Source organism: Lampetra fluviatilis, chromosome 29 (genome assembly GCF_964198595.1).
Source record: "Lampetra fluviatilis chromosome 29, kcLamFluv1.1, whole genome shotgun sequence".
Classification (NCBI taxonomy): Eukaryota; Metazoa; Chordata; class Hyperoartia; order Petromyzontiformes; family Petromyzontidae; genus Lampetra; species Lampetra fluviatilis.
The window spans coordinates 9,548,673-9,575,968 of NC_136303.1; the positions used below are offsets into that span (position 1 = coordinate 9,548,673).

The window sequence follows — 27,296 nt, forward strand, 5'->3', positions numbered from 1 at the left end:
ACCTGAGTTTGCGTGATGATTTATGCTCCTTGACGAGAAAATATAAGAATGTACGCCACATATAGTAGAGACCCTTCTGCAAGCAGTGGCATAAGCAAGCAATTGCAGAGCTGCTTTACTTTGTCTCCATTGGTGGCCCTGAAGGAGTGGTGGAAAATCCATGAGTCAGGGTGGCCCGCATCTCAGTTGCCAATCAAAATGTGCAGCCCCACAATGTTGTTTTGGTACTTAGCACATGGGTAACATTACTTATCATGTGTGTTTCAATGCAATATAAGAACTGTGTACATGTATTGCTCACCGACAGCAATTGTACCTATGGTCTATCAGGCTAAATGGGGGGGATCTTGCATTTTTGCGTGTGCAGTTGAGCGAGTGTTTCGTGAATGACATTCTGCAATCAAGACCCCAGTGACAGATTACCACAAAAGCAAACACTTTGGATGAGATGTATCATACGTGCGTCACTTCAAAATGGCAAGCGAAGCTACACAGGTGTGAAATATGTCACCGTGAGTGTTCCATTTTCACGGAATACTGTGGTGCACATTATTATCTTCACATCGTTTTTTGAAAACTTTTATAAGCCAATGAAACACATAAAGGAACATTACACCTTACATTGAGACACGCGCTATGTGTGGGGGAAGGATTTGAACTCTCCTGTCTCTAGTACTCATATGCTGTGCAACCAATGCACAATGGTGACGTGCTCATAATCAAGGCTCGTAACAGACGGCACCATTTAAATAAAAAGTAATTCTTTCACCATTTACAAAACGGGATCGCTATGTTTTCCTGTGCCTTTGTCAATCCACTGCCAGGAAAAGTCCTCCCCGTGCCTGGCCACGGCACTTGTTTGACCATGCTTGGCCATGCTGGTCAGTGCAGGTTGGTGAAGGAGGGGCTAGGACCAGTTTAGATGTTACTCCACTGATATGAGCCGTGACCAGCTATCGAACTCAGGCTACGAGTTTCATACTGCAGTGTGCTAACCATTGCCTCACTGATCCACCACACCATTCCCATCAGGGTTATACATTATTAGTTATCCATTGAGTCAGTATTGGTAATGTTGGGGGATGGTTTAAATAGGTCGTGTTTTTTATAGATGTATGTTTTGTAGGGCTTTCCAACTAAGGGTGAAAGTGCGCAGTGGTTCTGTCCATCCATCTGTAAGCCTGCCTGTCCTTCCCATAACAGGGGGGCATAACTCTGATAAAGATGATCAAATAGTGTACCAAGATGTAGTATAAAGTTGTCCTCATATGAGGGGCTCACTCGATTGAAAACTGCCTAAAATTGATCAAAAGGTTTCCAAAAATGTGGAAACAAACCAAAGAAAAGAAAATTATTCGTGGATATGCAAATTAATGTTGCCCTGACAACTACAAATGAGCTTCCATAGTGTTAATTACATAATTGAGAAGACAAACACATTATGAAAAGTACTACATAATCCATGCAAGTGCATGATTTAAAAAAAAAGTATAATAAAGTGTCTTTCCATATGAGAAGATAATCATTTTTGTTACTCTTCTGACCATGGGAATAGAGAATGACCGCCCCTGGCTCAGGGCTGTCACTGGGACATTTAAATAGGGGGGACTATTTAGTAATTATTTATTCATTGTGAAATGCGTGTGTGGTGAAACATTTAAATGTGTACACGAGTGCACATTCCACGATACATCATGCTCACATTACCTTTAAAAATGCACGATACAAAAATGTAACAAATTGCCTGAGGTTATACCTCTTAATAAATTCAATATCCAGGGAAAAGCATATTGAAATTAGATATGCATTATTTATGGTTCAGTCGAACGTGATCAATATAGACCACCAGTGCCCAGCACAATGACCAGAATGTTCCTTGGAACACTGACCCCTATACACGGTACTGATGCTTTGTCAGCTGTTGCAGTGGAGATTTCATCAGTGCTTGGCATATTGACCGTTCTACTGAATATGCACAGCTACTCTCAACGCACCTCCATAATACGCAAAGCGATAAGCTATCTTCAGCTCGAGGTCGTGTCCCTCATTTGATTTTGAACTCAGGATTAACGTGCATTTAAAAATATTTAACATTATACGCATGTGGCGAATCACCCATGACAGTGCATAAAGGGACAGCACATAGTGATGGTTAATAGAGACCAATTGGAGTGAGTCGAGAAATAGTGTTGCTATGTAATTTCCCACCACACATTAATACTCTGGTGACTGAGGCCCCACTAAGCGAACAATATTTGCTTTCTGACAATCTAATTTGTATGATCTGAAATTCTGCTAAGTACAACATTCATTTTTTTATGTTTAGAATAATCATATTGGCATGCTGATATTAACCGAGGTGTGGTCAAATTCCAAAAGTTGTAATTTACTTGGCCTCAGCAGCCCCAAAATACTCATGCAGCCGACAGGAACACGGTTATAATTTACGTAACAATGGCCTGTATGATTTACATAAGTTTCGTAGCAGCATTTCACATGATTGGTTAACTATTAACACAAAATTTCCCCATGGGAAATCAAACGGCTCTGCAACTCAAGACATTATTAATCATGCAAAGTTATCCGTTGCAGATGGGCAACAACATATGATGGACTCAAATTAAAATCTTGTTGCTGTCCTGTTTGCACAAGGACATTTATGAGTTAATGAACAGCACTTTGTAAACATGCTTACACCACAAGAGAGCAGGGCAATGGTTCAGTAAATATAGACTTGTCAAACACTCCATGCGAAAGCAGTGCTTGGGACTATAGCGCTAGTATATATTGTCAGAGTAATTGTGTCGCGTGACTTGATAATAATGAAGAGTCCTCCATTACCCACAAGCAGTCTTGGTTCAAACTGTTTCTATTCAGTCGGGCATCTCTGTAGTTAAAGTATCTCCCTGACTCAATTGTAAGGTCATACATTAAAATCTACATTAACCCAGTCAATATAATTTTCCATACAAACGTAGTAATACTTTATAAGAAGTCAACAGTAGTGACTCTAAAGAAGGACTTGCTTCCACCATGGGAGTAAATAATGTACACGATGTCTTATTAGGCAGCCCAGAAACTTTAGGTTTAACAGCCCTGAATAATTCTGTTGATGAGACTCTAAAAGTAGAAACTGGTACAGAATTTACCTGGTTAAAAAATACTGCTGAAAACATTGGTCCAAAATGCACATACATTGATGGAATAAATATGATTTAATGTTAATGTGGAGTGATAGATACTTGTTATTCTTACTCCCAATCCACATGAGTTGAATTGAGTTTTCCTTATTGAGAATGTTTCACGTTTAAACTAAACTGTTTTTTTATTTTACGAGGTAAGGCCCACTGAGCTATGTAGCTCTTTTTCAGAAGCGACCTGGCCACAAATGATAGCTCAACGAAGTGGTTTATCATGTGGAAATTTATAGCAGCCAAATACTTTAACACGCATGTTTCTAAATGTGGAGGGAAAAACCGGAAGACCCGGAGAAAAATGCACACGACCATGGGGACAACATGCAAACTCCAAATATACAGGCATCACAGGGTTGGGATCGAACCCACGACCTGCATATCAGGCAAGACAATTAACATCTCGCCACCGCAAGAGCCCACGGACATATATGAGAATCTCCTTCATATACAGCTTCATCAATATACAGTACAGACGCTGCCAAACAGATACACTGAAATATTGCATCCTGTTATATATCTTTGCTTCACGTTGACCAACGGAATTTGTGTCAAATAATCCATTAATGAGCCAGTTATTTTTTAATTGTAATTGATATATTTTGCCTGTGGCTGAATCCATGTGTAGGGTACAGCACCACTAAAAAAACACAACTGTAACCTAGCCCCAGGTCATAGTACAGGGGCATTGGCTTAGTTGATATCAGTGGTTAAACAAACCATCAGAGTACAGGGGACTTGAGAATATAATGTCCCCACAATGTTCCCATTCCCAAAGCACACAGTCCCGGCAGTGGCGACTGCAATCGTCAATAAATGACAATTAGTGAAAACACGCGTGTCCATTCAAGTCAAATTCTAAATGTGTCTCTACACAATTGATTGTAGTGCAGTACTACATACTATTGGTGGCTCTCAGCCAGTAGTGGAGATTACGTATTCATATGGCAGGGGCCGGTCATTTCATGAATTAACCACTGTTGACTTTCCACGTAGATGGGAGTGTATTAACCCCAGAGGGAAAATGGGCTCGACTGAATCTTGACTGGGATTTTAACTCATAATCTTACAACTGTGAATGAAGCACTGTAACCACATCATACAATGGCAGGAAGAATACAACATGTAGCTTATAAGGCACATTTTGATGTCTAAAGTGAATTCTGTACATATGTCCAGTGCCCTTGTACAACTTCATCGAGATTGTCTGTCCCTATATATATGTACTATTTTAATCTAATACGATCAATTAAACGTATTAATAATCAGTATAACACATCTTCAAAAGTCAGCAAACCTAACTCTATCTTAATTAAACTTTCAATGCAATGTTTGTTCCCATTAATCTTTGCTGGAACGTAATTTCCCGAGCTTACAATGGGGTGACAAATCCAGGCACACGGGCGCACACGGGCACATATGGTCCTACCTAATTGGCAAATAAAACGTATTGCATGCCACCGTTGCCCCACTTGTGCTAAATAGAAAAGTGAGGTTGCTGGAAACTTTTACAAGCTCGATATTCTTTTGTTTTTTTATTAAAGCAACAAAACAAATTCAAAGTTGCTCCCCTTCTCAAGTAACTACTGGGGGAGGGGCAGAGCTCATCTTAGCAGCCTCAGCCAGTGGTAGAATTACACGTTCCTATGTCAGCTGAGGTAAAGTCTTTAATTTGACCGAAACATTTCAGAAAACATGCTAAACCAAACACATGCCGCCTGGTTTAATCGTGAAGGTATTTTTGAACGTGTGAAACTATTGTGAATAACACAGTGCTTTGATAACAATACATTTGACACAATGCATAGCACAACGAGTGGGTAGAAGTAAAAATGTGTCTTCCAAAATGTGATAACAAATAAGTTAAAGTTTCAGAGAGTGTTACTTTGAGATGTTATCATTCAATTTTAGCCATTGTAGTTAATGTTAGTGAAATATACGACTCAATACACCTCGGATCTAAATCCCACCAAAGAGTACATCCAGTTCACTTTTACAACTGAGATTTTATTTGGGCATAAAGTATAGTTCGCCCCACATGGCAGTATTTAGAACAGATGAGGGAAATCTGCTGCAGAAAATATTCAATTTCTATGCACCGCATGTGGTGAAGAACATAACTCTGAACACAATGGAAGCAACTACCTGTAATCCATGCACCTGGTGTGAAGGCATAGCGGAGGATCAATGTTGTCTCCCATCTACACTACTCCCTCTCATGCCGATTAGGAAAGTAGCTGTACCATTGCATTGGACAGCAGGCATGCTGGGACGCCGGGCAGTTATCATAAGAAAGGAATGCACTTAAGAACATATAAAATATAATAGGCTTTTCCCCTTTTATCTGGCAACAAAACAGGTGTTAAAATTTTGACTTAAAGCTGTCATGACTGCAGGAATTCATACTCTTTGGGTCTTTCGGTAAAGTCACGTAGATAGAAAAACACTAAAAATCATGACATTTCGATCGCATTCTGACCACAAGCATTGTGGTTAATGTAGACATGATTCCTTGTAAAAGGTTTCAGTTTGGTGTTTTAACATCATAACACCTGCTTTGTTGCCAGATAAAAGGTGAAAAACCTATTATCATAATTTGGTACTGGCAAAGGAGGTCCATTTGATGAAACATATAAAAGCATACAAAGTTAGGGAAAGGGATGCATTTGCACAGATTTTTAAGTAGCAGTCACATAAATCTGCGGAAAGGCCATCTGTCTGCAGCTGAGAGAGAGAGAGCAATGCTCCACACCAGCAGTGGTGGTCTAGCCCACTGAGGGCCCTAACCAGAAATAATTTTCTGAGCGAATTATATGATCACACACATTATTTGCGGGACAAATTTCATCACTTAGTTTGCATCACAGTTGCTTAAATAATGGAGCCAATGTACTAATTAATAGCAATTTCAATCATTTTAAATATCATGATAATGAGCTGATATTTGGGGCATGCCTAATAATTTTTTTTATAAATCTGAGGCCCCTTGAGCAATTGGGGGCCTTGCACTTTTGATTAGCTCAGGTATGCCTAGCGCCACCACTGTTCTAAATTAACTGCTATGGAGAGAAATAACAAAACATTAAGTTGCATTTGGTGGTTACGTGTTGAACAGAGCATGCTAGTGTGGGAGACAGTGGCATCACATCCAGGCATTCAAAAACAGAGGGTAAGACCAAAAGCCAGGTTATAATGATTTCAACTTATCATGCTCTGCACAGTATTCCCTCAATGTCAAACAAAGATAATGACTCAGAGGTGCAAGGGACCACAGACAAGTGGGAAAGCCAACAATGCGGTGAGCTGGTCGCAAATCTCCTGCAAGCTCTGCAGTCCTCTAGATATTAAGGTGTTATTGGTCAATAAATGAGCATTTACACGTTGAAGAAAACTGCAGCACCCAGAAGTTTCCCAGAAGGGACAGGTGGAGTCCACATTTTATGTATCGCCTTGTCGAGGCAATCCAGGGTATGGCACCTCCATTTCCACGGGAAGGGAGTTTCACAACATGTTTGTGATCCACCAGCCCTCGACGCCAGAGTGCTGGATTACAAGCATGTTCCACCGCCACCCGGCTATTGGTGGATATTCTAATAGATTTGTTATCACTTCTGCACCAGCTGTGGGATCTAGCAGATGGAAGGTCGTGATGATGCGATGTGATGACACCTCTTCACCCTGACGTTGCAGTGGCTCATGCCTCTAATCCACCAAATTCGAAATCGGGTTGGTGTACCACTCAGAGATAGGTGTTTCAAATGGTGGGTTGTGTTAATTTGTTATTTAGACACAATGGAGGCTTTGACTCATGCCATTATTCAACTGGTGTAGCACAATTTATATACATTGTACACAGTGATACCAGTAAAAAAAAAACATTATTAATATAATTCAATGAGTAAATGTACATATTGTGCACGTTTAATTCAAACAATCTATGCAGGGTGGCTTTTGGCTATTTAACACAATTTAACACAATTTATAGAACAGAGTATTACGAATGGAGATTAAGAGAGATGGAGGCAAATTGAGACACCCAGTGGCCTATGTCCAAAATAACCTAGAGAACGTGGGATTTCAATCGGTTGTCTGCCCCTCCTTTGCCCCTCCTTATCTTTGGATGAGAAAGGTGAGAGGCACACAACAAGGCTTTATGAAAATTATGTTCCTCCACCTTATTGATAAGGCACCCTTCCACATGGACATCAAAGTGGTACAATAAGAGTGATTATATGTGTGCAAATTATTGCCAAAGTGTCAAGAGGCAATTTTGGGTTTTAATAACAATAAATGGACGAATGTATACAAGCTGTCATCCTTGCAGGGGTTTCTATTGAAGAATGCTAGAAAAGGCTTATTCAGCTGTTAGAAAAGCAGAAACATCAGCACTGATATCGATTTTCTCCTTCTCAAGGCCATTACGGTCAAAGGCTGCTTGGTGGCCACTTGCTTTAAAGCCCAGATCGTATATAAACAAGTACAGTGTTTGCAATAGCATGCTAGCACTTAAAAATGCCTGCTTTCTCCAATGACACATTTTATAATCACCTTCAAGACTCTTGTGGATACAGGGAATGACAAACAGCAATTTGATATGCCCTCATTGAAGCTTCGATTCGACACAAAACATCCGAGATGGCAGATCTCATGCACCACAAACAGCACCGCCTATGTCACACACACAACGCAGATGTTAATAAAGACCTCTGACAAGTTCGACGAAGTTGTGTTTGTAACTGCACGGTATTAAACATTTTTAACCATGTGATTGTTTACCAAAGCCAAAGCGTCAACCGATATGAATGTAGCGTTTAATTAAAATGTTCACCCACCATCGATATCTTCAAGGGTGTCTGGGTCGACTTCAAATGAAGAGTTGTTTCCCATCGGGGAAAGAGCAGAAGTTAACAGAGTGAAGAAGCGCATTAAATTCATTTTTCAGCACTCCTATTCTCCCGCAAAAGATGCTGTGAAGGATTGTTTTTCCGCTCAAACGCTGACCCACTCGAAACAAACAGCACCATTCACAGTTCAAACGTCACAGTGAAAGTTCACCGGGTGAAGCATTCCATCGTGTCACATGGTCCATTATGCAATATTCGTAGATTGTTTCTATTTTCCTTCAAAAGCAACTTTGTTATTGTTGAAATGTTCTCTGGATTAACAAAATCTCAAAATTCACTGGTAAACATGCTTTGAAGCGTATTTATGGGGGGTACATTTAATATAATGAAAAAAGTTATTTACATTACATTCATGAAATCACGAATATTTGTTTGTTTTTCTGCGACAGAGAACATTTATTTTAAACAGGATATTATTTGGGTCTTTCGGTAAAGTCACGTCGATGGAACAATAAAATAATAAAAATTAATAAAAATAAAGTGAAATATATAAAAAAAATAATACAAATATCACAACGTTTCGATCACAACACAAGCAATCGTCATCTATTTTCTTCCTGGTGACGAACGCTTGTGTTGCGATCGAAACATCATAGTATTTTGTTATTTTCTTTGAAACTATCTACATGACTTTACCGAAAGACCCAAAGAATATGAATCTTCACTTTATTTTCGTAATTTTATTGTTATTTTTTTTATCTACGTGACTTTACCGAAAGAACCATAGAATATTATCAGATCATGTTTTGTTTGCATTTTCGCCACAAATACGTGTGGTTAATGCAGACTTGATTCCTTGACAAAGGTATCTATTTGGTGTTTGAACATCACCGTTGCATTTCCAGAAAGGGTATAACCTATTATTATTTCTCATCACATGATCTCTAAGCCCAGTTTACAACAGAAGACATATATTGGGAAAGCTATACCTTTCTGGGCTTTTACAAGGGTAAAGCCACTGAATCCATGAAAGTGTCACAGTGGCTAGCAATGGTGACCACTAGGGCTATTGAGCAGTCCGTGAGTGGTTTAGTAGAAAGGGCAGGGGTCCACAGTGTTGTGATTGCCCATTTTTCTGCAAACATCGCTGTCGTTAATACAGCATATGGAAAATTCAGCAACAGCCTCTATAAAAGGTTACTTTCAGAAATGCAGATGGTATTGTGTTGGAGTTGCGAGTTGTTCCAAAGCGGTAACGCCAAGCATCTGTACATCGCATATGGTATGCGACATCAGGTGTTCTGCATTGAACTTTGAAAAATGACTGTGACAGGCAACAACTGACACAGCACAACGTTCTACAATTCCACACGGGAGTGTGGCTCTTTATATGACTCTCCCGGGTAATGGCCAGGTATCAAAATGGCAATTCAAAGAAAGCTCAGCAAATGCACAAAAGCTGAGTTTTCAGCAAGAAAACTGACGGCTGACGACGGAAATTAAGCCTGTCACAAAATGTAAGGGACATGAATAGTGAGAGTTGAATGCCAAATTTTAGCTCGTGCAGACAGCTGGGTCATTCCCAGGGTCTGTTAAGCTGCATGACTACATGGCTGGAATAGAGATATTTGCATGGTTTGCCAGACTGAGGGAATGAATGCAGGAAATTGATTAACCTCTTGCTATTCTTCTTTATAATTGCTGTAACTATAATTCGCTACTTCACCTTCATCAGCGTTATGCTTGACTATAAACTATAGTTATAGGACTGTTGCAGATAATTATAACGTGATATAACCATGAGATAATTACATTTCGATTTAAAGCTTTCGTGACTGCAGGGATTCATCTTCTTGGTTCTTTCGGTAAAGTCACGTAGAAGGGAAGTAATAAAATAGTAAAACATAATAAAACAATTCTCACGACGTTTCGGCCACAACGCAAGCAGCCGTCCTCAGGTGAAAACCAGGTCTGTCGAGGCGACAGCGTCTGAATGAAACAGCACACGTGCTTGGAGCATATATATAAGCTGGGTTGGAAGGGGGGAAAAGAGCGCCTTGACAAAAGAATATGCATATCAAGAGTCATTTAGCATATTTATGGGAAATGCAGGTATGTGATTAGTACTACTCATGCCCGTGCATTATGCACAGCCCACAAAGATGTGAGACCTGAGTTCCCGTGTGCTCAGGCATCATCGAGCCACAACCACAGCTCCAAGATCTGAGCCAGGAACCAGGGGTCACCCCTCCCCCCAGCTCCACTTCCCCCTGCCACCCCCTTTTCTTATTTTAAAAGTACAGTAGAACCTCTGGTCACGAACGCTTCTGACCACGACCAAATCGGGTTACGACCAAAAAATTCACGACATTTTTTAATCTGGTCACGAACACAAACTCGGGTGACGATCAAACACGGCCGCCGCCGATTTCCCCTTCAACGCCATTTTTTTTTGTAAGCGACAAATTTCCTGTTGTTTGTTTACAACAAACAACACAAAGCGTAACAGTTATATATATTACATTTAGTTTACTATATTATATATATAACTTTGTTATATTAAATTCCTAGTAAGATATTCATTTTGTGAGTGTAGTCATACCCCTCCCCCCTCATTCAAGCCGTAATTTAGAGAGCGAAAGCGCTGAGTACGTAAATCGCTAACATAAAACCCCGTTAATCTCTTCTCGCCACATTCATACGATGATGCGGTGAAGTAAACGTTCATACGATATTACGGTGAATGCTTCCAAAAACAATACTGTACCCAAATATTACTGGTAACTTACTTTCAATAGAAACATTAATTGCTCATACGAATATTCTCTCTCTCTCTCTCTCAGAATCGACCGACTGATGTAGCAGACGAAACAATCATCTTGTTGAACGATTCTAAACCTTGATGCGACAATGTTAGTTTTCTCTGTTGTTCAAGGTTTTCTCAGTGTTATTCAATGTTTTTACATTTAGTTTACTATTACACTGTGAATTATATGGCATAATTAACTATTTTTGTGCTTAAAAATAATATTTATATACAGTTCGTAGGAGTCTGGAACGGATTAATCGTATTTACATACAATCCAATGGGGAAATTAGGTACGAGTCACGATCAAATCGGGTTGCGACCAAAGTTATGGAACGAATTATGGTCGTGACCAAAGGTTCTACTGTATCTGGCGTTGCCCGGGCGAAAAAGACACACACACACATCGCCTTACACACAACAACAACTGCCATTGGCCACTAAGTGGCGGTAACATCACCACGACGGTTGTGCCAGGCTATGTGCACCTTGAGGCCACGTGAAGTGCCGAACGCCCGCTGGCAGGAGGTCACGGGGCAGACCCAGATGCCACAGGTCGACTGAGACGACTGGCTGATGCAACACCTTTGCCCCGTACTGTGCCAACTTGTGCTTTCGCAACGCGGCGCTCCGCTCGTTGTTGTGAGCGTCGCTCCTCCACCCTCCGTTGTTGTTGGAGGGTGGCTGCCTCCAACTGCCCAGTAGCGTCCTTCAAGAGCCTCCTCCACAGAGGCCGATCTTGACACCGCTGGTACCAGTCATCGGCAAGTCCACTCAGCTCCACATCCTCCTGTACCACATCACTCAATCTCTTCTCTAGCCCGTGCCATGCCCGTTTCGCCCTCTCGATCCGGCCGAACAAAAGCTGTTTAGGCATGCGGTGGCTGGGCATGCGGGCTACATGGCCCAGCCAACGCAACCTTGCCTGCCGGAGGAGCTCACCGATTGGACTTTGCCCAGATCTTTCAGGGATTTGTGAGCTCCTCACACAATCCAGCCTGGTTGAACCCAGGATGGATCGTAGGCAGGCCAGCCTAAATGTTTCTAACCGGTGAAGATGTTCCATTAGGGGGGTCCACGTTTTGCAAGCGTAGAGAAGGGAGAGGAATGACCGTGGCCGAGAAGACCTAAAGCTTCGTGCGGAGCGACAGACCAAGTAGCTTCCACACAGCATTACGCAACCAATGAAAACTCGACTGATTCTGAGTGAGACCTCTGCTGTTAAACTGGAGCTGGTCATGAGCACATTGCCCAGGTATGGGAACCTCTCCACTCTCTCCACAACTGTCCTATCACCAATTGGGAGTTGTGGGAGTGGAGTGTACGATGTTACAAAATACCCAGGCAGGTGCTTAGTTTTGGTGGGGCTGATGGTAAGGCCACACCTCTTAGTTGTAAGCTCCAGGTTCAGCACCTCCAACTCCTCTTCGTGAGCAGCAATAACCAGATCATCGGCATATATAACATGGTTGTGCAATAGGGAGCCATCCCTTGATCGCACCCGGGCATTGATCAGCCTCCCATTATATCTGTACCAAATGGAAATTCCCCCGGTATAGCTATTGAAGGCTTCACGAACGACGTGGTCAAAATAGATGTTAAATAATGTGGGACCCAGAGGACATCCCTGTCGCACCCCAATGTGTACAGGGAATGGCTCTGACTCCCGCCCACGTAGTTATACCCGGGCCCGCTCACCATCATGACGGTCCTTAATGATCGTGATCCGAAAGCAGGAAGAACTATCCAGAGCCCAGGCCTACTGATGGTATCATAGGCCTTGACCAGGTCAATAAAGCGAGATGTAGGTCTTGTTGGAATTCCCTATACCTCTGCTGTAGCAGACGGACAGAAAATATGGCATCTGTGCAGGACCGCCCTTTCCTGAAACCTCATTGGGGCTCCGCAAGCCTCTCCTCAGCGTGCCTAGCAAGGCGATGTTGAATAATCCTTGCCAGGACAGTCTGTGTGGTCCCCCTTCTTAAAGAGGGGGACCACCAGGGCATCCTTTCAGTCCTGCTGAACCCGTCCATTGGTCCAGACTGTTGTTATGATGTCATGTAGGACAGTCTGTGCACAAACGCCACTCTTCCTCAGCATTTCACTTGGAGATCACCTCTGCCCGTTGCCTTTCCTGGTCACAGACACTGGATCGCCTTCAATACTTCCTCAACATATGGCACCTCAGCCAGCCATTCACAGGGGGTGACTTCTTCCAATATTTGAGGCACCACAGCCTCGGCAAGGTCATCCCCACTTTGTCCCACGTTGTTATCCAGGCTGAGGGATGTCCCCTCCCCCAAGACCTCACAGAAATGCTCAGCAAATCTGCAAACCTGTTCCTGGGGGTGGCCGATTGGATCACCATTCTTTCCCCTAATTATGGTAATAGGTGTGGTGCTGCAGGTTACTTTTTTGATGGAAATAAAGAGCGATTTGTTATTGCGGGCCATTGAGGCAGACTCCATCTCCTCAGCAACCCGCAGCCACCACCGATCCTTGCAGCGCCTCATGGCTCTCCGAACCTCCGAGTGAAGGCTGCGGTAAGCCTCCTCATTCTCTGACGTGGGATGCTGTAGCCGATGAGAGCAGGCTGTCGCTTTTTCTCAGCCAGCTTGAACACCTCCTCTGTCAGCCAGGGTCTCTGGGGAGGTCTGGACCGTGTACCCAAAGCAGCCATTGCAGCTGCATCAGGCACAGTCCTAAACCTCGCCCATTTCCCCTCGACATCAGGAGGAGTGGGGGACGATGCCAACCCCAGCCGCAAGCGATAATTAAATTCTCCCTTGCAACTTTCATCAGCTAGCTGAGACCATGCCACTAAGGGTTTGAATGGGGTCCTAGGTGTACACCTACCACTGGAGTGGAAGAATGGCAGGCACATCTTACAGATGATGGTCAGTGGGCAGATCAGCTCCACGGTAAGTCCTGGTGTCAAGGACATGGGCCCGCATCTGCTGTTCCATCACTATGCAGTCCAGCAGATGTTCTTGCTTGGGCCCGGCATGCATCCATGATGTTGTGTGGATGTACCGATGCCGGAACAGCGTGTTGGTAATTACAAGCCCATGGGCTGCACAAAAATCTAGCAGCCTCCTGCCATTGTTATTGAGCTGATCTGGCCCATGCCTTCCAATCACTCCAGACCATGTGCCAGCATCATGACCAACTCAGGCATTGAAGTCACCCAACAAGTTGACTCCATCCCGAGGGGCCACTTTAGCTAGTACCTGTGAAGTATTGGAAATGACGGCAGGAAACTCCTTGATGGGTAACACACTTCTTTTATTAAATCTTCACTTATCTCGATACAACGTGTAGTCTCTATTCTTCTGCGTACGGTCACCAGACACCGGTACAACTCGTAACCTCTTCTCTTCTTATAACACACCGTACTGAACTCGTGTAGACTCCAAGCCTCTAGCTATACACGCCTCACTCGTCTCGTGTAGACTCGCCTCGTGTAGACCCTATGCCTCTGGCTACACACACATCACTCGTCTCGTGTAGACTCTTCTCGTGTAGACCCTATGCCTCTGGCTACACACACATCACTCGTCTCGGGTTGACTCTTCTTGTGTAGACTCGTCTCGTGTAGACTCTTCTCGTGTAGACCCTATGCCTCTGGCTACACACACATCACTCGTCTCGGGTAGACTCTTCTTGTGTAGACTCGTCTCGTGTAGACCCTACGCCTCTGGCTACACCCATATCACTCGTCTCGTGTAGACTCTAGGCCCCGGCTACACACTCGGCATGCTGACACTGCATGCTCACACTACCCCCGCCTCTGGGTTACACAGAGTCCCGGTCCTCGCAGGACAGCGGGACTAGGTACCGCAGGGCCCTGGCTCTTCTTCCCGTCTTCCGTCTTCGCTGGTTACACTCTCCCCGTGCGCCTGTGCGCATCCCCTTATATAGTCGTTCCTCCCGGGAGACGGAGCGGATGCGGACCTCGATGCGAGCATCGCTTGTTAGTGAACCAATCACAAAGCGTTATCTGTACGATCCTTTTTCCCCAACGCGTGTTTCCACTCACCAACCAATCACGCCGTGCTGCCACTCGATCACTCCCACACCAGCACGTCACCGGCACCCAGCCAATCAACACCACACAACCCACGATCCCACGCTGACCCCTGATCCCTCACCGTCAGCGCGCGTCACCACCCACACATCCAATCACAACGCGCTGGCACCTGATCGCTACCCCAGCGCGTATCACCACTACATCACCCCCCCCCCCCCCCCCACATAGCTTGCAGCCGTCCCGGCTGCTAACTAACAACCTCCCACATCGTTAACACAACAAACCCCCCCCCCCAGTGTGCCCCGTAACACAACAACAACACAACAGCAACCTATGTACAATTTGACAATAACCGCAAGAAAAGTTAACAATACCACACACAACACCTTATATATAAAAAAAACTATATACAGCCCGACGAACAACATAATAAAAGCAATTTCTAGAAAACGAACGCGCTCCGCGTCTCTGCAACTAACGAAGTGACGAGGCGCTCCCACTGCCTCGACTCCTCACGTGGCAGGTCAAACAAAGTAGCGCGACCTGGCGCGAGTCCGTCTGGCTGGTCCGTCATACGGGACGGGACACTGACGACCGTCAGGCGGCTCCGGCTGCTCTAGACGGCGTGGAACGGGCCTGAAAGGCCCGGCCCCGCCGCGAAGATCCGGCCGCCAGTGGTCGGCAGCTGTCAGTTCCGAGACACCTGGGAGCAAATCAGGCGGAGACATGTGAGGATCAGGCAGAGACATTTCCCCCTTTGGGTCGTCGGTCACGTCACATGCTCGGCCCTCACGACACAATGGGAGGCCATATGGAGGCGAGAACGGTTTCAGTCGGGAGGGGTGGACGTACCACCGTCGTTTTCCCCATTTTATCTGAACGCACTGGGGCCGTGCCACGCGCACGATCTCCACGGGCCCCCGCCATGGCCTCAACAATTTAGGCGACGTAGCCAAGGGCGCCTGAGGGCAATGCAGCCAGGCCCTGTCACCCGGTTTCCATTCGTGCACGGACACCTTCCGTGCCCGCAGTCGTTCGTTAGCAATTTGGCGAGCCCGCGAATTAAGCCGTGCGGCCTCCCTTGCCTCTGTTAGCTTGTGAATATTGAATTTAATATGTTCCGCCAATTTAAAATTGGTTCGTGGAGCGGACAGGCCAAGCTGCGTTTCCATGGGCGGGTCGGCTTCCCGACCGTACATCAAATAGAATGGGGAAAACCCTGTCGCTGCATGGGGGGCCATTCTGTACGCGGCAAGGACCCCCGGGACCTGCAGGTCCCAATCTACATGTGCCTCACACACCTGCTGGCACAGCATAGAAGTCAAAGTCTTGTGAAGTCTTTCCACCATCCCGTCTGTCTGCGGGTGGTACGGGGAGGTACGCACCTTTTTAGTACCCAATAAATCGCACACCTCTTGCAACAATTTACTCGAAAAATGTTTACCTTGGTCGGTCAGCAAGCGTTCGGGAGCCCCCTTGTCCAGGACATAGCCCTGGACAAAGGCGTCCGTCACAGCCGCTGCCGACTGGTTGGCGAGAGGCCACGCCATAGGCCACCGGGTGAAATATTCGACCCCCACCAACAGGTATCTATTCCCTCTAGGCGTGACTGGAAAAGGCCCCAAAATATCGAGTGCAACGAGCTCGTTAGTGCGCGAGACCTGAATCGATTGCAGCGGTGGATTAGCTAGCACGGGCGGTGGTTTCCGTCTGGCGCACTCACCCTATGCCTCTGGCTACACACACATCACTCGTCTCGTGTAGACTCTTCTCGTGTAGACCCTATGCCTCTGGCTACACACACATCACTCGTCTCGGGTAGACTCTTCTTGTGTAGACTCGTCTCGTGTAGACCCTACGCCTCTGGCTACACCCATATCACTCGTCTCGTGTAGACTCTAGGCCCCGGCTACACACTCGGCATGCTGACACTGCATGCTCACACTACCTCCGCCTCTGGGTTACACAGAGTCCCGGTCCTCGCAGGACAGCGGGACTAGGTACCGCAGGGCCCTGGCTCTTCTTCCCGTCTTCCGTCTTCGCTGGTTACACTCTCCCCGTGCGCCTGTGCGCATCCCCTTATATAGTCGTTCCTCCCGGGAGACGGAGCGGATGCGGACCTCGATGCGAGCATCGCTTGTTAGTGAACCAATCACAACGCGTTATCTGTACGATCCTTTTTCCCCAACGCGTGTTTCCACTCACCAACCAATCACGCCGTGCTGCCACTCGATCACTCCCACACCAGCACGTCACCGGCACCCAGCCAATCAACACCACACAACCCACGATCCCGCGCTGACCCCTGATCCCTCACCGTCAGCGCGCGTCACCACCCACACATCCAATCACAACGCGCTGGCACCTGATCGCTACCCCAGCGCGTATCACCACTACACCTGTGACAGGAGGTCATAGAAGGCATCTGACTCATCAGCCTTGCCTGCATCCCTCCACGGATGTTCGTCTTCAGTGGGGGCATAAGTAACCATGACCACCATTCCTCACCTCTGGTTGATGGGAAGTCGAGCACAAAGTAGCCTGGAGCTTACAGCTTCCCACATCTCACCGCCACGCTCCCACGTCCGCTTCATCCTTTTGTTCAGAAGAAGAGCCACTCCCTGTTATTTGGAGACGAGGACTGTCCACCCCTCATGGTGGCAGGAGTCAGAGCCGATCCACCGGACCTCCTAAATACCAACCTCCTGAATACCACAGAGATCCAGGCGTTACCGGTCCAGCTCCCGACAGAGGAGTGGCAGCCTCTCCTCCGCAGTGAGTGTTGAAACATTCTACGTGGCCACACGTAGTGGTTTTTTGCTGTTTCTGGAGGAGCCCCGAGGGTAAGGATTCAGTCTCCTGGCTCCACCAAATGGGGTTTGGCCAGGAGACGTCGTGGACACGTCACCCCGGGGCCTCCGGCACAAGCTTATTAATTACAATTTTCCGTCGTGGTTTAGCGGTAATTAATTGAAGGTGTAGCGGTTCCAAACCCCTCGCAACCTTCTCGAGCCCCCTTTTGGCCGCTGTGTCACAAACGCCATGAGGGGAAAAGCACTGCCCATGACAGCGTTGCCCGTCCGGCATGACGCGAAGATAGGGGATTGTTTTGCCAGACACACACAGGCATCGACCCACACACACACACACATAGACTCACACACACGTCGACCTACACACACATCGACCTACACACACATATGGACTTATACACACATTTAGACATACACACACAATCGACTGACACACATTGACCTACACACACACACACAGACTTACACACAGTGACTCATACACATGTAATGCGGGCGTAAGCGACCTTCCGGAGGTGACGTCACGGGGGGTGGAGTCATGTGACGTGGGGGTAAGGTTCGGGGCTTTAAGCGGGTAAACCGGAAGGGGAAGGTAGTCGGGGTGTGAGCGGAAAAGAGTGAGGCCACGCGGGCAAGTGTGGAGAGGGGGGGGCGCCGACGGCGATCGGGAGCCAACCCCGAAGATAAGAGGAAGCTGCGGAGTGGTGTGCAGCTGGGGAGGAGACAGCCAGGAGGGCTGCGTGTTAGAGGCAGCGGTGTGGCTGCCAGGAGGAGCTGCGGAGAGAGAGAGAGAGGGGGCTGCTTGTTAGAGGCAGCGGTGTGGCTGCCAGGAGGAGCTGCGGAGAGAGAGAGAGAGAGCAAGAAGCTGTGAGAGCTGCGGAGGGAGAAGAGCAGCAGAGAGTACAGCCAAGGGGGGCTGTGTGAGAGAAACAGCAGCGGAGCTGCTGTTGTGGATCGGGCCGACATTGGAGTCAGCACCGTGGAGAAGCTACAGAGTAAAGACAGCCGTGTGGGTGTACAGCACGAACCGAATAATAAAGGACACTGAGCCAGACATCGTGGTCCAGTCGTTTATTACACACACATAAGACTCGCACACACATCGACTTACACACACACATCGACGTAGACACACAGCAACTTACACATACACATAGCGACTTACAAACACACATAGGCTCACACGCACACATCGACTTACACACACACATCGACGCACAAATGCACATCGACTCACATGCACACATGGACCTAGACACACACGTTATTATTTGAATATTTACTAACTTAATTTTTAAAGATTAGTTGTCTACACACATTATTATTTGAATATTTCCTCACTTCATTTAGAAATATTAGTTTTCTATCTACGTGAGTTTAGTGAAGGAAGCAACAAAATAGTACTTACTTAACAGTGCCGTGGTGAGGCCTAGTTCCATGCAGAGCCCCCGGCCTCGCCTAGATTGCCCAGCCGGCCAAGATGGCACCTTGGCAGGCTGTGGCTGCGCTGCTATACCGGCACCCACAAACCGCCCGCTCTACAGTAGCAGTACCTACAAACTGTACAGTAGAATCTATCCACTCTATAGTCATATATACTGACTCTATAATAGTACTCACTTCACAGAATGTAGTGGTGAGGCCTAGTCCCGTGCAGAGCCCCTGGCCTCGCCTAGACCAGGATGGTGGGACAAATAACTGAGGGTACACCACCGCATTCTATATCATACCTCTCAGCCGTACACTTCAAGAAACTAGTTTGTCATCGACCGCTCAGAAACAGGCGTGTTCTGCCCGATACGACGGTGTGCGTTCCACGATGTGCTAAACGTGTTCCCGAATCGAATAATCACGTTACAGCAAAAACGTGTTGTGTGAACACGCGTCAAGCGAGGATTTACCATATACACACTATAGGAAACACCAGTTGCACAGTGACCCCTCTCGCACATCCTCATCTCCCCACTCTCATGTGCTCCCCCCCACCCCGTGACAACGTCCCCCCACCCTCAGTGGGCCCCACCCACCCGCAACCCCTTCTCCGAGCGCTCGCCTGCGCACGCGCACAACCCCTTGCGCCGGGCACCCACACGGTCCCTTCCCCATCATATGCTGGGCCCATTCCCCCCTGACGTCACGCGTTGGACGTGAAGGGGGGAGGCAGCTAATGAGAAGGTGTGGTGGGCGGAGTGTGGCCTCTAGGAAATGAGAATGTTTGGGAACGAAGGACGGCACACCACTTTATATTAATGGATGTGCCTCTGTGTACATTCGCAGACGACCACTTCATGGGGAGTTTGCAGGAGTGATCGATCGAGAGAATCCCTCTTGCCAGAGAAATGTGGAATTTTCACCACTGGATCAGGGCTGCCAATGGAGGTGATTTATTGCCCCATATGTTCTTGAGCAGGGACACACTTTGAATTGGCTGCCTTGCCGAGGTTCACTTCAATGATGTCTAATAACTGAGGCTCTCTGTCGCACAACGATTTCAGAAAATAACATATTTTTGGCATTATCAACTTTAGATGCAGGAGGTCTTGGTCTGGCAGAAAGAACTTGGCAATGACAAATTAAAATAAAAACTGCATCTAATTAGACAGGTGATTTAATGAGGCAGGCAATTTCATGTAGGTTTACGCATCATAGGCAACATTTCATGATGCAAATGTTATCTCTGTCTCTCAAGCACACCCTTTGTTTTACCAAATATTAATGGATGACATTCAAGAGGGAGCACATTATTATTATTCGACGGAACAGAACATGCTCATATAGTTATTTTTTTGCCCAAATAATGGTTAATCTTACTCTTAGCAATGGTAGGTTGTATTTCGGATTTTGGGTAAATCTGGGGATTTTCTAAAAATAAAATGGATATGAAGCTGCTGCATTATATTAGAAGCTAAAATAATGAGGCATATCTGCAGTCCTCATTGTGACATTCCACAATGATATTATCTTACTGATAATACTCAATGTGGCAGATACAGACTGACAACATCTTTGCTGGAGGAAGTCACTGATTTGGTTGATCCTTTTGAGCAAAATCTCAGGACTCAGGGTCCACGTGATTATTGATGATTGAACATTTCAACATCCACCCGGGTCTGTTTCCAGAAGTCAACAAAGGCATAATTTACTGTGGGCCCAATGGTCCTAATAATGTGAAGAGGCTTCCTTGAATGAAAGGCTGGGCTAAAATGTGACTGCTAAAACATTATCCTTCAGCCACAGTGGATAATTTTAGAATTTTCCATCTATCACTTGACAAGAATTCCATACATCAAGACGGACGATTACCAGATTGGGACCCTTCACCGCAGCAGGCTGGTGCCCTGGTTGTGAAAAGGCATGACAGTACGCTATTTGAAAATTACGATCACACCTATTTTAGGTATTTGATTGCTGAAGGTCTATATTGCATTGTGGCTTGGCTCCTCAGAATACCTTGTATTATAGGAGATAGAAAATAAAATATGAATGGGTCGGATTTTTTTCTTCCATAAGACAGATGCAAGCCAAAACAATGACCGTTTGCACATTTCATATTCCGACCAGTTATTTGAAAAAAACTAAAACCCATAACATAATTCAAAAAGCAGAATTCATGCAATAATTTTAGAACTTTTGGTGTGTCGAACCTTACATTCTTACTTTTAGTGACATGAAAGTGTATCGCTGCTCAAATTAACAATGGCTATTAAACATCTGCATTGGCAGCCTTCAGCCAGATGTGGACATTCCACATTCCTACGTTTTGAGTCAGACTCTCCATCTACAGCACTGCTATTAACTTCTCAAAACAATGTTTATCATTTTTTATTCCAGAGAGATGATGAGTGTGACGTCAGCCAGTATTATAACTCGTGTCCTTCCGATTGTGAATCAAGCACGATAACTACAGTACCACCCATATGTGTATATACAAGTGCACAGTTGAAGAACTTACAAATAATGTACACAATTTCCAACTATATTGAACTTTGCATATTTATTATACTGTAATTCTGTATTTTTCAGCCAATAAATGAATACAGTGGCCTTCCACCGAGGAGATGGGGCGATAAAATAAATTCATGTTCAGGTGCCAAGTGGATTGTTACGTCCCAGAATCATAAGGTGGCGGTGACTTGGAGAGGCCTTCACTCAGCAGTGGATAAACCATGGAATGATGACTCTAATTATGCGAATAATGGTTAATCTTACTCAGTCTATAAACCCTGCACAGCTATAATGATAATTTCATATTTTAATTCGTTGCACGGTATTAACTCGCTCTGGAATGGAGAAAATGACTCAAGAGGCACGAGGAGCAGACAGACAATTGGGATGACAATGGCCCAAGCTCTGCAGTCCTCTATAAATTACGTTGTTTTCAGTCAATAAAACAGTATGTGTGGGAAGAAACAGCGCATCCAGAGAAACCCACATATTGGATGGTGCAATATCCTTTAACCATACCGATAGAACAAATAGAGAACAGTCCACATTTTTGCCGTGCCACATTCTCCCGGCAAGTCAGGGCATGGCATCTTGATGCCTCTTGGGAAATGATTTTCGCAACAAACGTGTTATTCCCCAGTCCTCACCTCCACAGTGCTGCATTACAGGTGTAAAGATCGAAAATAACAGACCACTTACCTGACACGTTACGCGTACAAAACAGACAGTCTGGAAGTGTGTCAAGACTCTGATTGGTGCAGAGAGGCCTCAACGAGGATTGGTTAAGACCAGATATTTGAAGTTTTCGTGACTGCAGGGATCCATACTCTTTGGTTCTTTCGGTAAAGTCATGTAGGTATAAAATAAAATAAATTCGGCAATTGTTTCTTGCTGTGGTTGTCCCACCTGATGACGGACGCTTGTGTTGCGCCCGAAACGTCGTGATTTATTTTTATTTTATACCTACGTGACTTTACCGAAATAACCAAAGAGTAAGACCAGATAATTGAACTGATTTGGTTGAAAATTTCAAACGTAAAAGGCGGGAAATCGAGGGTGGACTGTCAGGGTAACAACCGTTACAGAAGGAGGACGATGATTGGCTGAGGGAAATGGGGTGAGCGAACCTTCGAGAAAGAGGGCTCGAGGGATATAAAAGGGGAGAGCACGGGTGGAGAGAAGACTAAGTTCAAGCTGCAATAAGCGAAGCCCGGGCCTAGGAATCGCGTTGTGTCCAGAAGCAAGAACGTGTGTTGGCGTCACTACACAGGCAAACAACACCACCATCCAACTGCCTTTGGCAATAAGCAGCGAGCTACAATCGTATGCCAGAAATGAGTGGTTATGAATAGCCAGGGACGATTCATATACAGTGGTACCCCAGAGATTGAACTTAATTCATTTCAGAAGGTCATTCGAACACCGTTTGTTCGAACACCGAACTAATTTTCCCCATGAGAATTAATGTAAACGACATTAATTGGTTCCAGACACAAGAAATATCTCATTATAAAGTATTTTTACACGAAGTTTACAGTAATTCCATGCATAAAATCATACAAAAAAATAAGAAACACAATAAATACATGGAATAAATGAATAAATATCTGGGCAAGCGTCATGCACGCTGGCCATACGCGTCTCAGCCGTACAGGTTCTTTCAAGTCGCGATTGCCCGTTCGACCCCCGTATTTCGTTCGGTTTCCGGGGCAATTTTTCTTCAGAAATATCGTTCGAACACAGATTTGTTCGAGTTCTAGTGCGTTCGATCTCCGAGGTTCTACTGTATTGGGAATAGAACACTGGGCATATGGTCCTGAGCGAAGTGTGCTAACCACTGCTTCCCATAAAAAAAGTTGTAATTGAGTTGTGTGCGTGGCTGGGCACTCCAAAATGGAGTGACAGTGCATGCCTGATTGATGTAAGTGCTTGCTCAGAATGGGCCAGCAGTCATTTCATTTATTCCAATGCAATCAAGGTTCTTGTCACGTAATTTCTGGTGATGGACATCACTTAATTTAATATATCGAAATAATTAATGAATGACTCATCTCCATACAGTCATCACTATATCTCAGCAGCTTGACCAAGGATCTATTTTATTATTAGTGTAGTAGGTTCAAATTAGGTGCACACACACACAACTTGGAGGCAACACTATTTATTAAACGGTAAATAATATAACACTCTACATGAGGTGGTGACCACCTTCCTCAACTCACTAACACTCTGGAACACGACACAGACTGGACCAGGCAGGCATCGGCCTGCCTGGCCCAGGACGACGACTCGGGACTTGACGACCGAAGATGTCTTCACCTTGGAGTACAGTACAACAGCAGCCTCGCTCTGCGTTCACACCACGCTTATATTTGGTTTGGCGTGGCTGGCTCCGCCCCGGCGTGGCTGGCTCTCTTCAGGCCACGCCTCCCTTCCCAGGACACGCCTCACTTCCCCCACCTCTGGGAGGGTCCGGATCCCTCCACCACGCGACCCCCCAGGCACCCCCTTGGGGCCCCCAGCCTTCGTATGGGCCGACACAGTAGTGACCTTTCTCTGTCACTACATCACCCCCTCCTGTATAAACACACAGCCGTCCCCGGCTGTAACACAACTGTGAAACATCGAAAAGGTGTGCCTCCGAACCAACAACATCAATAAATGACCGGCGACCGATAAGAAATACAATCACGTAATATATACAGAATCGACGAGGGTAAAAGGGAACCGCATAGAAAACGGGGAATTAACAACAATTATACATGAAAACTGGCTAACCCACTTACGCTCCAGCACAGCCCCCCCCCCCCCGTTAGAATCACGCATGCAATGACAGTCACCCGTTAGCACCCCCCCGCCTTTCCGACGTGGCGTCACAACTAGTAGCACGCGTCGGCCATATCGGGGGGGGAATTTCCATGTTACCACCCCACCGCCTTTCCGACGCGGCGTCACAACCAGTAGCACGCGTCGGCCATATCGGGGGGGGAATTTCCATGTTACCACCCCACCGCCTTTCCGACGCGGCGTCACAACCAGTAGCACGCGTCGGCCATATCGGGGGGGGAATTTCCATGTTACCACCCCACCGCCTTTCCGACGTGGCGTCACAACTAGTAGCACGCGTCGGCCATATCGGGGGGGGAATTTCCATGTTACCACCCCACCGCCTTTCCAACGCGGCGTCACAACCAGTAGCACGCGTCGGCCATATCGGGGGGGGAATTTCCATGTTACCACCCCACCGCCTTTCCGACGCGGCGTCACAACCAGCAGCACGCGTCGGCCATATCGGGAGGGGAATTTCCATGTTACCACCCCACCGCCTTTCCAACGCGGCGTCACAACCAGTAGCACGCGTCGGCCATATCGGGGGGGGAATTTCCATGTTACCACCCCACCGCCTTTCCGACGCGGCGTCACAACCAGCAGCACGCGTCGGCCATATCGGTGGGATTTTAACCCAGTCTCTCTCCAAGACTCGCATCGCAGCATATAGCTGTACCGACCAAGCCGAGACGACCCATCGTTCACTCACTGCACAACATGCACCCTAACAACCGAGGGATACAGTCTCAACGTAACAGGACAACTCCACCTGAACCTTACGAATCTCCAGCCCACTGTTTCAACGCACCTCGGAGTGTCTCACTCTCCGGGCCGTCAGGTCAAGCCATCAGACACAGCATGATGGGACCACACTCTCTGAGCCATGTGAGCGCACAGCCCACTTGGCTAGACAAGCCACGGAGTGTCTCGATCTCCGGGCTGTCAGGTCAAGCTGTCAGACAGCATGACGGGACCACACTCTCTGAGCCATGTGAGCGCACAGCCCACTAGGCTAGACAAGCCACGGAGTGTCTCGATCTCCGGGCTGTCAGGTCAAGCTGTCAGACAGCATGACGGGACCACACTCTCTGAGCCATGTGAGCGCACAGCCCACTAGGCTAGACAAGCCACGGAGTGTCTCGATCTCCGGGCTGTCAGGTCAAGCCGTCAGCCATTGCATGACGGGACCACACTCTCAGAGCCATGTGAGCGCACAGCCCACTAGGCTAGACATACCACGGAGTGTTTCAATCTCCGGGCTGTCAGGTCAAGCCGTCAGCCATTGCATGACGGGACCACACTCTCCGAGCCCTGTGAGCGCACAGCCCACTAGGCTAGACATGCCACGGAGTGTTTCAATCTCCGGGCTGTCAGGTCAAGCCGTCAGCCATTGCATGACGGGACCACACTCTCCGAGCCCTGTGAGCGCACAGCCCACTAGGCTAGACATGCCACGGAGTGTTTCAATATCCGGGCTGTCAGGTCAAGCCGTCAGCCATTGCATGACGGGACCACAACGTTCATGTTAGACACGCAACACTCACTGGGCCATCCTGGTCAGGACCTGCGCCCCAAGATAGGTGACAACCAGCAGCACAATTCCAAATCCCTGGCAGCATGTCCCCATCGCAATTTAACACCATCACAACACATACAATTTGAATTATGATCCCCCACAGAACTGATCCAATGCCGAACAGGTACGCACAATTTGTGACGATCCCGAATATTCAATGGTCACAACAATACACCTCACATCCCGTATCCGTACACATCATCTCCGAGACTCGCATTGCAGCATGCAGCTGTACCAACCGAGTGGAGAGAGCAACGCAATTTGACGGCAATTAAGGGAAACGCACCCCCGATCCATGTAGAACACAAGGAGCGTTCTCGCACAAAAGACATCATCTGTGCAACAACGGACAGGAACCAACCAGTGAGTTTGAAACAAATCGAACCTGTCATTTCAAAATCTCCTTCAACATTAACCATGGGACTCAGGGCATTCGAATTTTGAGAGCAAAAAAACTATACACAAACCCCAAGAATCGCCAAATTGATTAATACAGTATATGCAGTATATGAAATTCGTACAGTGAATCATTTGGCGCAATGCTCCATCCAGTCCCCACATGGCAACACACACAATCAATACTCCAGACAATCCGTACATAGTAAACAATCACAAGCAAGTACCCAACATTCCATACACTGTTAACAATTCCAAGCAAAGCTCCATTCGGTCTGTACCTTGGCAACAATGACGATCAAAGTTTCTTACAGTTACACGTGACAATCACGAGCGAACCTCCATACAGTATACACAATAACAATGGCGATTTCGCAACAAAACGATGTAACACGAGTCATTAACACGGCAACATACAGGATATCAACGGAGCTCGGGACACCAACACGAATTAATCATTAACTACACCCAGAAGATACCGATCTCGACGCCGTATTTAACAACAACACTTGTTACAAGCAGAAACCCGCATGGTCGCCGCGTCACTTTATCACGCACACAAGCGGACGAACACGCTCCGCAAACCAGCGAGTTAAAAAAAAAAACACACGCGATCGCAACCCGGCGCACGTAAGATGGGTGAAGATTATTATTATTTTTCTTGGGGCCGGGTGCTTGTCATGTCACGACTCGCCTGGCAAACTGTGAATAGCGGAGGGCGGCAAGGTGGAGCACTGGAACGGCCCGAAGAATCTTTCATGGTGAACACGGCCTGCTCTTGCGAACCCATCCACCTCTCGCGCTCGAGCAGAAGGCTGGAACTCCCCCTCTGCAGGCGTTGATGTCGGCGGGAGCGGCATTTC

The 27,296-nt window shown here is 46.5% G+C and overlaps 1 protein-coding gene across 1 annotated transcript in view; it reads right to left on the reverse strand.

The window, feature by feature from the left end:
- The window catches only part of LOC144943005 (alkaline phosphatase-like), a 71,704-nt gene extending 63,556 nt beyond the window's left edge, over positions 1 to 8,148 (reverse strand). The window contains exon 1 of the mRNA XM_078870127.1: positions 8,027 to 8,148. Coding sequence (XP_078726253.1) covers positions 8,027 to 8,129 — 103 coding nt within the window. The 5' untranslated portion in view covers positions 8,130 to 8,148. The remainder of the gene's footprint in view (positions 1 to 8,026) is intronic.
- Positions 8,149 to 27,296: the final 19,148 nt, after the last annotated feature.